At 38.1% G+C, this 14,087-nt stretch overlaps 2 protein-coding genes across 3 annotated transcripts in view; both read right to left on the bottom strand.

Moving 5' to 3' along the window:
* LOC127063950 (cilia- and flagella-associated protein 298-like) overlaps positions 1-5,645 on the bottom strand; it is a 57,103-nt gene extending 51,458 nt beyond the window's left edge. Inside the window, exons 1-6 of the mRNA XM_050994328.1 lie at positions 5,368-5,645; positions 5,118-5,266; positions 4,274-4,423; positions 4,073-4,158; positions 3,838-4,008; positions 3,010-3,225 (exon numbers count right to left, since the gene is read on the bottom strand). Of these exons, the coding sequence (XP_050850285.1) occupies positions 3,010-3,225; positions 3,838-4,008; positions 4,073-4,158; positions 4,274-4,423; positions 5,118-5,256 (762 nt within the window). The 5' untranslated portion in view covers positions 5,257-5,266; positions 5,368-5,645. The remainder of the gene's footprint in view (positions 1-3,009; positions 3,226-3,837; positions 4,009-4,072; positions 4,159-4,273; positions 4,424-5,117; positions 5,267-5,367) is intronic.
* A 132-nt stretch (positions 5,646-5,777) lies between these two features.
* LOC127063942 (uncharacterized) overlaps positions 5,778-14,087 on the bottom strand; it is a 158,499-nt gene continuing 150,189 nt past the window's right edge. For both annotated transcript variants that reach the window (XM_050994298.1, XM_050994299.1), the window contains 6 exons: positions 9,645-11,361; positions 9,217-9,554; positions 8,863-9,014; positions 8,443-8,724; positions 8,146-8,325; positions 5,778-7,999 (listed from right to left, as the gene is read on the bottom strand). In XM_050994298.1, the coding sequence (XP_050850255.1) occupies positions 7,885-7,999; positions 8,146-8,325; positions 8,443-8,724; positions 8,863-9,014; positions 9,217-9,554; positions 9,645-11,361 (2,784 nt within the window). In that variant the 3' untranslated portion in view covers positions 5,778-7,884. The remainder of the gene's footprint in view (positions 8,000-8,145; positions 8,326-8,442; positions 8,725-8,862; positions 9,015-9,216; positions 9,555-9,644; positions 11,362-14,087) is intronic.

Below are 14,087 nucleotides of genomic sequence, written 5' to 3' on the forward strand. Positions count from 1 at the left end.
TTCACGTAATAGCTTTATCCGAGTTTTAGTTAGGAGTAAACGAGAGTGAAAATTTTGAAGAAAAAGTTAGGCTAGACTCCGACTGAAGTCATCGTAGCGATATTAAAGCGCGAGTCTGGTCGTCCGTCGCAAAGGAGAACTCGAACCTCCTCCTTTCTCTCGTTCTCTCTCTCTCTTTGATCAATATCGCAATACCATAGCTTTCTGTTATAGATCGTGCCAACACTTACACTTTAATAGCTGCTTTGTATACATACCAACGAACTAGCCTTTCTCTACGTCACCAAAAGAACGAGAGGGAGAGATAAAAAGAAAAAGAGAGAGAGAGAGAGAAAGAGAGAGAAAGAGAAAGAGAGAGAGATGAACAAAGTTCCGCCCTTTAATTAGTTGATTTCTCATACTCTACGTGGCTTCCATAAAATATTATACGTAGAGGAGCCAAGAGTCAAAAAGAATCGATTTGGCATATCTTGTCAAAGGATATTCCAAGTTAAATTAACAATTGACGATGTCAATTTTACTACAGAGTCATTTCTACTCGTAATCTCTAGTTATTTTCTATTTCTACTTCTTTCTTTTTTTTTTCATTTTCTTTTAACAAAGACAAATATTACAACATTAATTTTTGATATGATAAATACATTTAAAAGCGTAACTGCGTGATCAATGAAATCTGCATTCGCGAAGCATCGATCGAAGATGGTTAATGGATCTCTCTAAAAAAAAGTAATTAAAGTATTCTAACGATAACATGATATATACTCCGGCTTCGACTTTGACTTGTACAGCGTAAACGATATTCTTTCTTTACCGTAAACGTTGTGTAAATGAATTTTTTATAAGGGAGATAAAAGAAAGCCTTCCATGTGATGGCTTTCCATGAAAACATTGCGTGTTCTCTATGCGATCAAGATTATATAAATGTCTACGTATTGTCGGGAAGATTAAAAAAGAAAAAAAAAAAAAAGAAAGGAGACAAAAAAATATATATATATAATTAGCGTTCTTTACCTAATTGTTTGATGGTTCACCCTCTTTCGTGGCGTTAACGAAGATTCACGAGTTGACAATTTCCCTTGTGGCTCTAAGAAAACGTGACCGTTTTACGAGAAAATCTTTGTATGATAGTCTCTCTTTCTCGCTCTCTCTCTCTTTCTTTCTTTCTTTATTTCTTTCCTTCTCTCTCTTTCTCCCTTACTCTCTCTCTCTCTCTCTCTCTCTCTCTCTCTCTCTCTCTCTCTCTCTCTCTCTCTCTCTCTTTACTACTTTCGATTAAAGAGCGAAGGAAAGTGAAGCTAGAGTTGCGGTAAAGTGCTTAATTTCGTGGAGTAATGAGATAAAATTAATTGACGATGGGCGATGCAAAGGCAAATTGCAGAGAACGAGAGAGAGAGAGAGAGAGAGAGAGAGAGAGAGAGAGAGAGAGAGAGAGAGAGAGAGAGAGAGAGAGAGTGTGTGTGTGTAGGTTACGTATTATTAATTAATATAGTTACCGAATTGAAAGGTAATAGAGAGTACATTTAATGTTCTCTTCCGTTGTAAAAGAAAAAGAAAACGACGCAGTAAAATTAGTTATTAGAAATATCGTTGTAAACAATACGTACGGCAAGATTTTTCTCCCTTACGAGAGTCTATTATTGATCGACGCTCAACGAAAAAGTTCTAAGAATGTTTGTTCGTTTATATACGTAGGTGTCGATTTTCTAGAAAATGTTCTTCAACGATCCTTGACTAAGATGCTTTGATAATGATTTTTCTCTTATTTCTATTTTTATCTTCTTTCACATTAGAAAAGAAGAGATACAAATGTTGAATTCGTGATAAAAAAAGTATATATATATGTGTGTGTGTGTGTGTGTGTATCGAATTCAATGAGAAAAATTCCGAGTAAAAGGATCGTATCACAGGAGACAGGACGGTGTATCGATAAAACTTTTTTAAAATGGACGCCGATGACGTAAGATCAAGGATTCTTCTCGATATCATCCTTTTCTCTCTTGTCAGACTTCTGTTCTAAACGTGAACTCGAAATGAAAGCGGACTTATTTACTAAGTAACATGGTTAAAACAAAAAAAGAAGAAAAATTTTCGCTTTTCTGTTCTTAATAAAACTATAGAATATAATGAATTATTAAACGGAAAGCTATTCGACGATATTATATTCTCTTTCGTAACTAATACACATATATACGTATATATATATATATATATATATATATATATATATATATAAAATAAGAAGAAAAATTGTCGCTTTTCTGCTCTTAATAAAATTATAAAATATAATAAATTATTAAACGGAAAACTATTCGGCGATGTATCTTGTAAGTAATACGCATGTATACGTATATACGATTCAATGATATTTTCAACGACTAAATTATACAAAGATAATCTCTTAAGGGAGAAAAAATTGTTACGAAATAAAATTCTTTGAAATCTACGTTGCTAACGCGTTACTATTTATACTTGAAAAAAAACATTTATTATTAAACAGGATAGAGACGTAATAACTAGACCTGTCGTATCCTGTAAAGGGAACACAAAAGAAATTATTTATGTAAGCTCTCTGCGTCGAGTTCGCTTTAAAAACAAAACAAAAAAAAAGGACAGACGTGACACATTTGTTTGCATGTTTTCGTTATTTCGATGTACGCATTTAAGAGACGTAAAACATTAACTGATTTCGAATCTGTTTAGCCTACTTCGAAAAGGGCATCTTAAGGGCAAATACATATGATCGATTTAAGAAATAGCGTTAGCATTTGTTCGCATCAATGTGACTCTTCTCAATTTCGATGGTAACTTCGTACTTTGTTGAAAAATAGTTATAGGGTAGTTATGGGAAATAAAATCGATGTTAAGGGTTCTATATGGTCGATAAGTTAGATACCAACTTAATCAAGAAATTCGTGTTAAATATTCTACAGTTTATCGTTCAACGATTAAGAGACGTACGGAGAAAAATATATATATAAAAAAAAATGTTAAAAAATGAGAAGTACTTACCTTAATCTGCTCCTGTCGTTTGTAGGCGTGCAACATCAACAACTTTCGTTCCTCTTCCGACATCAAAGGTTCTCGTCCCGGCATACCAGCTCCTCTTTTCTGCAATTTCACGATGACTTTGGTCTTCTCGTTCGAGCCTAAGAAGTTCTTCAACTTTTTCCCCTGTATCATTTCTTTACCGGAAAACCATAACTGCGCTAAACTTATGTCTATTACCTAAGGAGAAAAAAAGAGACAGAAGGCAAAGATATTTCATCGTGTGGATAAAAATACAGTAGAAAATATATCGCAAATGGAAGTATTAAATGTTTATGCTTGTAACTAAGTATACGTCTTATGCGTCAATATTGCACGTTACAAAATTATAACCAAGATATGAAATAAAATTGTAAAATTATATCAAGTTTTAAAACTGGAGTTCGAGTGCTGCTCGGAAATACGTGTTTACCATACGGAGGTCGGTTAGGGAATGATCGTACAACGATCGGTGCCGTAGTCCAATAAGAAACGTAAACACAAGCGACTGCTCGAGGCAAGGTAAACTCTTGTAAACATTGTCGATACATAGAGTGTATGTATTTCTACTTACGTCTGTATATTAGCGAAATGTATTCGCGGAAATATAGAATGTATGTACGTGTATATGTTTTTATGTATACTTTTGTAATATAATCGATCGATAAAATTGAATACGTCGAGAAATAAATTAAAAAAGAGAAAAACGACAATTTGGAAATATTTAAAACGTCGATCGACAAAACGTTTGATTTATAGGAATGAAATAAAATAATAAGGGACGAATGATCTCAATATAATCGATAATTTTACCTCTAAAGAGGCTTGAGTCCCAGTAAGATCTTCGGTATTCTCAAATTCTTGGCGTATAACATCGTGAGGTGGTAAACCCATTGGATAAACTATCGTGACGGCTCCCCTAAGTATGTCGAGCGCATCTTGAACGATCTTCTGCGTGAGCAGTTTATCTTGTTGCACCAATTTCTAAGAAACGCAAGGAATGTCAACTTAAACGAGCGTATCTATCTTTAACGATCCATTAAAATACCTTAGATATCATGGCTCTCGCATCTTCCACGGTATTCTTCAAGATCTCTTGCATTTTCTCGTTTGGTTGACGGCCATTCCTTCGGCCTGTATATAAATACAATAATAAATTTATCAATTGCATTTCAACGAATCTTTGATATTTTTTCTGTTTTTTTTTTTTTTTTATAATTTTCGTTATATGACGTATGACGAGTCGTACCTATGGCATCCTTGTTAAATGTCCACCCACCCATAGGTACACACTTTTCACCCCATTCGTCTCTGAGTTTGAGTTCTTCCACTTGTTCATCCGTAAGTCCCATTATGTTCGGTGGTAACATTGTGCCGTGCTTAGCAAGATCCTCGATTTCTAAGAAATTCATTTCTTTTTTATCCCTTATTTATGTCCCTGTCTTTCTTTCTTACGTATGGTTTATTTATTAAAAAAGATGAAAGAAAAAAAATTAAAAGGAACAACGAGAAGAGAGAATCGTACGAAGGCCAATTAAACGTAACACACCAACTAATAATTATTATCCCGGCGAGACGTGTGACTAATATCACATGGCGCCGAGAATGAATGGGTTCATAAAGTCGAAACTCGACTTCTTATTACGTGCGGCTTATTACAAACAGCAGGTGAAGCCTTCGAGATAATCGTTAATGGATTTCTCGCGTTAATATTCTTAGTGGGACTCTTAGAGATACATGTTAACGAACATCGATGCAACTATTGGTAAAATATGGAGAAAAAAGAAGAAAAACAAAAAGAAATGATTAGAATGATAAGAAAATCCCCGTAGGGTCTTATTTAACTGCATGCAGATCTTCGTACTACATATTTTTTCTTTATCTTCTTTCTTTTTCTTTTTTTTCTTAAAGAAATTTAAACGAAATCATCGATCTTGTACATGTGAATGAATTACAACGTTATTTGCCGTGAGCGTTGTTGTTGTTGATTAACATCGTGTAATTTGAAAATGGAATGTGTTACACTCTTCTATTCGATACGATTCTCCTTCTCTGAAGCATAATTATAATTATATTCTCTCGAGATTGATTACCGTAACATATTCTTAAAATCTTCAAACGGCCGTTGTAAATGATGGTGACCTCGTATAAAACGTCCTCCACCATTGCATCCACGTGGGTTTCGTACAGGAATTGACTCTCGTCGCCTTTTTTCACGTGAAGTCGTACCATTTTATTTGCTCTAGTTTTCCAATTGGATGAACATAAATTCACGAAATTAAGGATTTATTTAATTTTTTTTTTTTTTTAATGACCATCTTGAAAGTTAATATAATTACTTACGTCTTTAAATATTTAATGAGTTTTCTAATTAGAGGAGACTCCTGTCCAACTATTAATGATAAATGGTCGTTTAATTAATAACTTTTCTTTCTTCTTATCGATGACAGCAGAGTAGTATCGTATAGATTCGAAGCGTCGAAATCGTGAATGGGAATCAAACGTTCGCTTGATTTTTAACGCGATGGCAGCGACAAACGTGTTATCACTTATCTCCATAGTAACCCGTAACATTGAACAAACTATCGTCACTTTCGAGAATGTATATATGTGTTAATTAAAAATCAAATAAGTTTCGTGGGGGGCTTACATACGGTAAGGATAAAAATAATTTACTGTTAATTTATTTGGGAGGTCAAGAGGTCGTATAAAAAAGAAACGAATCTAAACTAAAACGAAAGATAAAAACGTCGTTAACAAAAAGAATCGCCATTTAATGAATATATAATTCCATTTCATTATTATGTAATATACATATGTACATTCTAATGGAACACAGATTATAAGAATAAAGACGTTCACATGTAGTTAACAGACACGATAAAATACGACGTTCATTCTATCGCGTTCCCAAATTTCTTTTCTCTTCTTCATCCACTTTCTGTTTTTTGTTTATTTTTTTGTTTATTTTTTTGTTTTTAGACACAATAATCTTATTACATATACATACATACAGTTCGTGTCATAGAATTTCTATAATATCGTATTTTTGGAAAATGTAACGCTCGTTTTTACTATCTTTGCACCTTGATCTTTCACTCTCTTCAAAAACAGAGCTTCTCTGCTATCTTCTTTCAATTGCAACGATAAACTTAATAATAATTATAATAATATTCTTTTAAATATCTTTGACGAGACGATGTTAAAAAAAAAAAAAAAGGAAACAAAAAGACGAAAGAGAAATCTATACACTTATCGAACGTACAATTTAAACTAACGTAAGTGACTAGTATATTATGTTAAAATATGGATTTGTTTTTTTCCTTTTGTTTATTATTCCTGGAAAGTGTGCCTCATGCACAGATCATTTAATAATAGGCTCGAAACGAAGATGGTCCCCAAAATTTTCTTACTATGCCATCGTTATACATATACGTTCTACAAATACATTCTCATTACACCATCATCGAATGCAGATAAATGCTTCAATAACGATTCTCTTTTTTCTTCCTTTCTTTCTTTCTTTCTTTTTTTCTGGCTCAGTTCTATCGATTAACTCTCGAAAAACGAATATTTCTACCAATGGACATATTCGAGCGAATAGTGCCTTTAAATACCATCATAAAACGACGATCTTTTCTAAACATTAAATATCAGATTGACATACGAGTTCGAAAATGACTCCTCTTCGTTATCATATTCCAGATGAAATTCGAATAAGCGTCATACATCGAGCGAATGTGCGTTTGCATATTATCGATAATAAAACATCGAGCTCCGAAATATATATCATCGATTTGATTCACTTTTGGTTCATGCTTGTCGCGAAGTGACAACAACATAATTATAATTAGCGAACATGTAACGAAGTACGCGAGAATATGCACCATGTCCTAAATCAACAAAACTTACATCTATAAATACGTACATATACACGTACATACACGATATTTATACATCCATTTTCATTACGCGTATTATATATCCATGTAATACTTACATAAGAATATAATTTCTTTCGACTTGATACAACTACATTTAAACGCGATATGAGGCGATATGATACAATAGAAAAATTAGCATTTGGTCCGGAAAATGAATAAAAAATATATCGTGAGTTCTCGAATTACTTACAAACTATACAATGAATACACGTTGACGAAGGACCGTTCCGATAAATCCAAAATGGTCTTCGATTAAACTTTGAATATTTCACCAAATGGAAGATACGTACGTGTGTGCGTATATACACCTACCCACACACACACACACACACACACGTTCTTCGTACAAGAACGGTGTACACAAAAATATTCATCTTTTTTTTTCCTTTTTCTTTTTTTTTCTTTTTTTCTTTAGACGATCAAACATCAAGGAACAAATTTGAATCGTTATATTGGTTTAGTCGCCATTACAGGCAACGTAACTTTCGTTTGAAAATAGACTATAGCCATTGATAGCTCCATTTTATTTTTCCATATCGATCGACGACACATAGAATTTGTAAGATTTCGAACGAGGTTAAACATGCATCTAAAGTTCTAAATATATCTATACTCGTAAAACGTTCTTTATCGTTTAAATAATTGGCAACGTCGATGTTCATTCTAATTTCAATATATCGTATTCTTCGATAAAAAATAAATTCTGACGTAACAACAATAACGAGGACGTAAATTCGCGATCGACACCGATTATCATGCATTCAAAGTTAAATCTGTTAATACAATAAAATCGTCATCAGTCCTCATCGATCGTAACTTTTAAATTGAATCGTCGTGATTCCTTCACGGTCTTTCCCGTCTCTTGATAAGATGGATAAGCACCGTGCAGCGTCGCACACTGCACGGTATACTCGTCTCAAACTTTGGTCTCCGGTCCATCGGTGGTATGCTTGAAACTGTTGCGAATCTTGCTGAGATGAAGAGCGGCGATATGTCCGTAACTTTTATTGTACCACTCGGGTGTGCGTCCTCTGTGATACGAACGAACGATAAATTAGCAAACGAGAAAGGAAAAAGAAAAATCCAAGAGAAATGTAGATAGAAAGAGGAAGAAAGAGAAAAAGATAGATAATGCTTGATACAGTGGTTATTCATCACAAGTACACGTCATACTTACTTTGTATCGACCCTAGACAAATGCATGATACGTGATTTTCCACTACCGCATGGTTCAATAAGATAACGCGAGGCTAAAACGATTCCGCGAGTTCCACCAAGCATAACTGGCGCATCTGGATGTTCCACCGACGTTTCAACGATAACACACGCACCCTTCGGAAGATCGTACCGCCAGGATCTGTAATAAAGATTCGTTGAACTCGTTAATGCATTTCGTTTCTTCCTCCTTTTCTTTTCTTTTTTTTTTTTGTTCGATCGTTTCCTCGATAATAATACTCGTTACAAGTCCTATTACCTTAAAACGCAGTAATCGCGTGCAGGAAGAGGACTCATATTCCCAGTTGCATATTGAAAAACTTCCACGTTCTTGTCCAACTCGGTGACCAATCTGTATTTGAGAAGCTGCGGATCCCAAATGTGTCTCTCTCTCAGGACACGATGTAAAAGTTCATTAGGTGGTGCCTCGACCTCGGTTGACACTCGCCAAAGACGCAATGGATGCCCATCACCGACTTTCTTGTAAGCCATGTCGACGCTGCTATCGGCAGGATTATTAACGCTGACCCATCCGCGACTTCTGTACCAAGAACGTAATATCGCCGATTGAAATTCTATGACTTTCGTAACCTTTCATGATGATAATGGAGGAACGAAGTTAAATCGAAAGGAGATTCTCGCTTAAGAGAGAAACTATTACAAGGTTGTTGTCACTCACTTCTCGCATGCTTCCTTCAACAACGCAGTCGTGCAGGCTTTCAGATATCCCCTCCAGTCTTGATTGAGCTCGGAACCGAGTTCTTCGAGGGCGACTGGAACGCTCTCTTCCATGTAATTGAAGTGACACTGTGTCAGCATATCCGATGAGACCTGAGAGTAACGAAGGAGAACGAATATAGCATATTCATTTTATGGGTATTGGATGTACGTATATGAAGGATTATACATAGGCGTTCACGATTCGTGAGAACGTGTTTCCATCTCGGATTCGACCACGATCGGGATCGATGGTTCGAACGACGAATGACACGCTCCGGCAACGAGCGTAACATTTCGCCGGTGAGCGTCTTACCATGAATAATTCACGATGCATGTTGACCAGATACAGAAGACAGTCGTGCGCTGCTTTGTTTTCCGACAATTCCCGCGGATCGGGACTGCCCACGGTCTTTCTCCTACGAGGGGATACGCTGCTCGGCCTGTTGGTCACGTTCGTGTTGCTGTGGTTGAAGTGGAACAGGCTCGGTGCCAGGCACACGGCCAGGTTCGAGGCTGTCATTTGGTTGTAGAGCGAGTTGTTGGCGACATGGTTCAAGAAGTCGAGCAAGGTTTCCAACGCTTCTCGATGTTCGTCCGGCAAAAGGAGGAGGACACATTGAACGGCGTCCGGTCGAAGTTCCAAAGGTACATCTGCGCGATAAAAATCGAAGGATTATTCTTCCAACGAAACGATCGATTTAATGCGATAAAACAGGAAATGAAAAAAGATAAGGATCTTACGTTGAAATATAGCGATGAAAGTTTCGGAGAGTTTGTTCGTCAGCAAGGCCTCGGGTAATTCCCTAAAGTATTGCTTCACTAGATCGGCTACGTCGAAGGCCTGTTGACCGTCAAAGTTGATGTTATCGCCTTGGGTTTCGGTCATCACCTTCAACTTTTGTATCCTCGACCTGACGCCGCTCTTTCTGAAAATCCCAACCTGATCGAGAGCATTAGCCCTGAGCCATCTTAGGGCGATCTGTATGCATTTCGGTAGAGCCTGGCCAGTTCTTTGAAGAGATAGGAGCAGAGGTACGCCAAATACAGTCTTATCCTTGTAATCCGGGGTCTTAATCTTCCTGATAAACTTCGGTAACTCCCAATTCCATCCGGTACGATGAGTAGGACAATAACGTTCCATGCATGCCGTTAGTTTGAGTAACGCTAATTTTCGAAGGACCAACAACTGTCCGCAGGACATAGAAGCCATAGCTCGAGGACAAAGAGGATCGAGTGGTTCCGGATATAGGGAACCTCTTTGAAAGCTATGCCACCTGACGACCGTGACCTTGTGCCTCGGGGAATCTTCCTCCTGATCAGAATCTCTGCTCGCTACGGTGGAGCTGCTCTCCTGACTAGCGCCCAACTCCGAGCTCCTCGAGCGCGATTTGTCCCTGTAAACGGTGACGTCCTTCGACAAAGGTTTTTCATCCCTGTGGGAATCGTCACGACGCCTGAAACTCTTGTGCATCTTATCCTCTCGCTTCAAAGCCGAGACCTTGTCCTCCTTGAACCTTTCCTGACCCTGACTCAACTTATCGCGGAACCTTTGCGACTCCTTCCCAAGATTGAGGCTTCCACCACGTGTGTTGATAGGAGTACCCTTTGACGAACATTCCTTTGCGCTCTGAGGATGAGCAGCGACATATTCCAATACCTTCGCGTGATTGCTATTGGCATCGCGAAAGTATCTCTGCCTCCAACTGGTCGGCTGACACTCGGAATCACTCAATGCTCCTTGATCGTCTCTACCACGATGGAGCAATCTACGTGCTCGATTCATCTTTGTACGCGTTGGCGTAGGCGTCGGACCACCTCCTTGAGAACCATCCGAGCAGTAACTCGAGGAATCATCACCGAACGGACTGCTCGGTGCATTTGCCAGAAGTGAAGGTGCTAAATGATAAGGTGAAGGTGGCAAGGTCACCGGCGAGCCAGGAACGTGAAGAGGCGAACTCGATATGTTATGATCGTTAAAAGTGATCGGTGCCGGTCCAGTTGGTGACACGTCAACGCAATTCAACTCTTTCATTTTCTGCTGCATCGACATCACGTCGAGTACTTGTGGCCCGCTTATCACGACACCGTCACGATTCTGACGCTTGCGTCGACGCGACTTGAGCGACTCGACCCTCCTCAGTATGGCCTTCGCTCCATCTCGAAGCCTCTCCGAGCCGGTCCTGCGAAATCTCGGACTGATCTCCTCCGGCATCGTACCCGGTGGCAAGCTACCGTATTTCAAGTTCTCCAACATCGTATCCTCAGCTTCCTCAGCCTCTAACCGATCCTGTAAGGAATCCTCCTCCGATTGTACCGTCTGTCCAGCTATCGTCTGCAACCTCTCGACGTTCGCTTGTGTTATGTCACCCACACGAGACCACCGTCTCGTCTTTTTCTCGAAGGTCCAATTCTCGCTCAAGGCGCACTGCGTATCCTCGTCGGAATCGTCGCCACCACCCTATAATTATAAAAGCATAAAGATTCTCGTTAATACAGGATCATTAATCAAGAAATTTTCTTTCTTCCTCCTTTTCTTCTTCTTCTTCTTCTTCTTCTTCTTCTTTCTTTCTTTCTTTCTTTCTTTCTTTTTTCTTATACTTGCCATCGAAGTTAATACAAAAGATTTACAACTATGAAATACAATTTTTACTCGACTCCTTTTACCTTATTTGAAATATCACAAGAAGACGTTTCAATGTAACATACACGATCGTTTTGAATTCATTTTTCAAATATCATCCGACAAAACGTCCTTCGAAGTCTATCGCGCTACGAGTTTACGTTCCCCCTTCTATCTTTTATTTACACACATCCATTTAAGGACTTTTATTAATGAGCCGTTAATAAACGACTGCTCGGTTTTATATTTATGACATCACGGTAGTTTCTTTCGGTCGCATTCCTGATTTTCTTCGGACCGGCCTCCGGTAATTATCTGGCCGCGGGGCGCTTCCGAGCAGCGAGAGCTCTCGCTTCGGCCCGATTCGTCTTCCTGATTACCCGATTTATCGTTCCTCCTGGTTCTTGCACCATCGACGGAAACTAACGACATAACGAGCCGTCATTGACCTCTTAAAGGATATCTCCCAGAGACATAGAGGGATGGCCTTCTCTAGAAATGACCGTGCCTAAATGTTTGTTGCTTCTACTATTGAACTTAGAACGTGGTATAGAGCCTTCTATTATAATAGAGAGACGACAAAGAGACGACGGTCGATCGGTTTCCTAACAACTATAACCAACGGAGTTCTCTCGTTACAAAACACGACACCTTTGTCGAGTCAAAGTGGAATAACACAATACCTCCTCTGCGTACATTGCTCAAGAAAGTTCACGACCTTACGCGATGTGTTCGATCTAACGTATCGTATTAACGTCGTCTGATCATACGTTTATTCATTGACAAAAATGTTTAATATATATTTTACTTAATCGTAATTTCCATCTATAAATTAACATAACTCTTGATATAATACATTTCCATATACTATACATAAATGTTTGCGTATATATAGCCAAAGCTTCTTTCGAATTTTTAATATATTCCATATCATTTTATCGGATACGTATCCACGTGTGTAAATCGAGTTAAGATAATATAAATCCTAGTGATGTTAAAAACGATCGACTTTTTTCTTTTTTTTTACTGGATACGCGTCAGCTGTACGGATGCAGAGCCATTCGATTACGCGTCGGAGGTAATCGAAGTCCTCGAATGTGGGCCACGCTGAGTAAAAATAATCATCGTTGCAGAAACGGGATATCGGCTTGAGCAAGCGCTCGCCACCCTCGCTTGTTCGTTCGTTCGTTCGTTCGTTTCTTCGTTAGTTCCTTCGTTCCTTCGTTCGTTCACTCGTTCGTTCACTCGTCGAAAATAACTTTTCGAAATTTTCGATGCGTTTCTCAAACGTAGCTTGTCGTCGACAACTTTTTGATGCTCTTCACGAGTATCCTATTATGTCAAATCCATCTCTCTCGCGGAACTGTCGAAACTTTGCACGTGTTACGAAAATAAAGTCTTCTGATGTTTCATGATGATATATCTATTTATCTATATATGCATGTGTGTGTGTATGTGCGTCATTAATGATGAAACTAGCTTAAATAAACAATTGGAAAAAATAGAACGTATATTATGAACAAAATGATTTCATTACTATTGGCTCATACTTCAGATTCCGAACATCCAGATTTCGAAAAAGCTAATTGCCTCTTATCTCTTGAAAATATTTCGATTAATGACTTCTTCCTTTCTTGGAAAAATCATTAACAAAGAAAATGCGTTTCTTTTTGAGTTTATGAAATATTTTCTACCCCCACCATTCTTACAAGAATTTCTTCCAGAGAACTCTTATCTTCTTTGATAACTACATATGGATAGTATATCCTGCAGTAGTCGATTACGTTCACAAGTATACTATCTGCATTTCCGTTCCGGCGCATTTTAACGCGCGACGATTCCTACACGCGAGTTATTTCCGCAGCGAGTCGTACCGCTCAACGAGGCGTATCGCCCCACGTAGATACATATGATACATATATAAAAGATATATATATATATATATATATACAACCATATCTACAAGTAATACGTTACAACGTCACTTCCGTTAAGGTACGAATCCTCCCATTATTTCAAACATAATGGTGCCATATGCAACGAATAGAGTAATGGTCCCCCTTAACAACGAAACTCAACGAAGACTATCAAGAAGAATATTTTTTCTGAAATATCATTTCTCCCGATTTTCGATTATTGTCGTCGTTATATCGATAATAATAATATTCTTTTCGTCCATTTCTACTCGTCGTGATTGAAATTTGCGAGAATCCTGAAAATTTGAGGAATCTATCCGTATCCCCATTCGTACTCGTTAAGCTGTTGCAAATCGTGTGTCACTCTGTTATGGGTAAGTCACCACGAACGTCAAAGAAAGAGAGAGAAAGATAAAGAGAGAGAAAGAGGAAACCAAATTTAGAAACGTTCCCTCGTACGATGACCCAGATTAACTTAGCGGTTCATTAAAGGACCGAACCGGCAAATTAGTCGCGCCTACCCCCTCCGAGTTTTAATTTTATGCTTTTCACTTCGTTCTCAGTCGAAACTTCTTCGCTCCTGTGGTACTGAAATTGGTCCGTGTGCGAGGGAGGAGGACCAACGGATCGTTCCGCTTTGCCTTCTCG

This window comes from Vespula vulgaris, chromosome 5, assembly GCF_905475345.1.
Source record: "Vespula vulgaris chromosome 5, iyVesVulg1.1, whole genome shotgun sequence".
Lineage (NCBI taxonomy): Eukaryota > Metazoa > Arthropoda > Insecta > Hymenoptera > Vespidae > Vespula > Vespula vulgaris.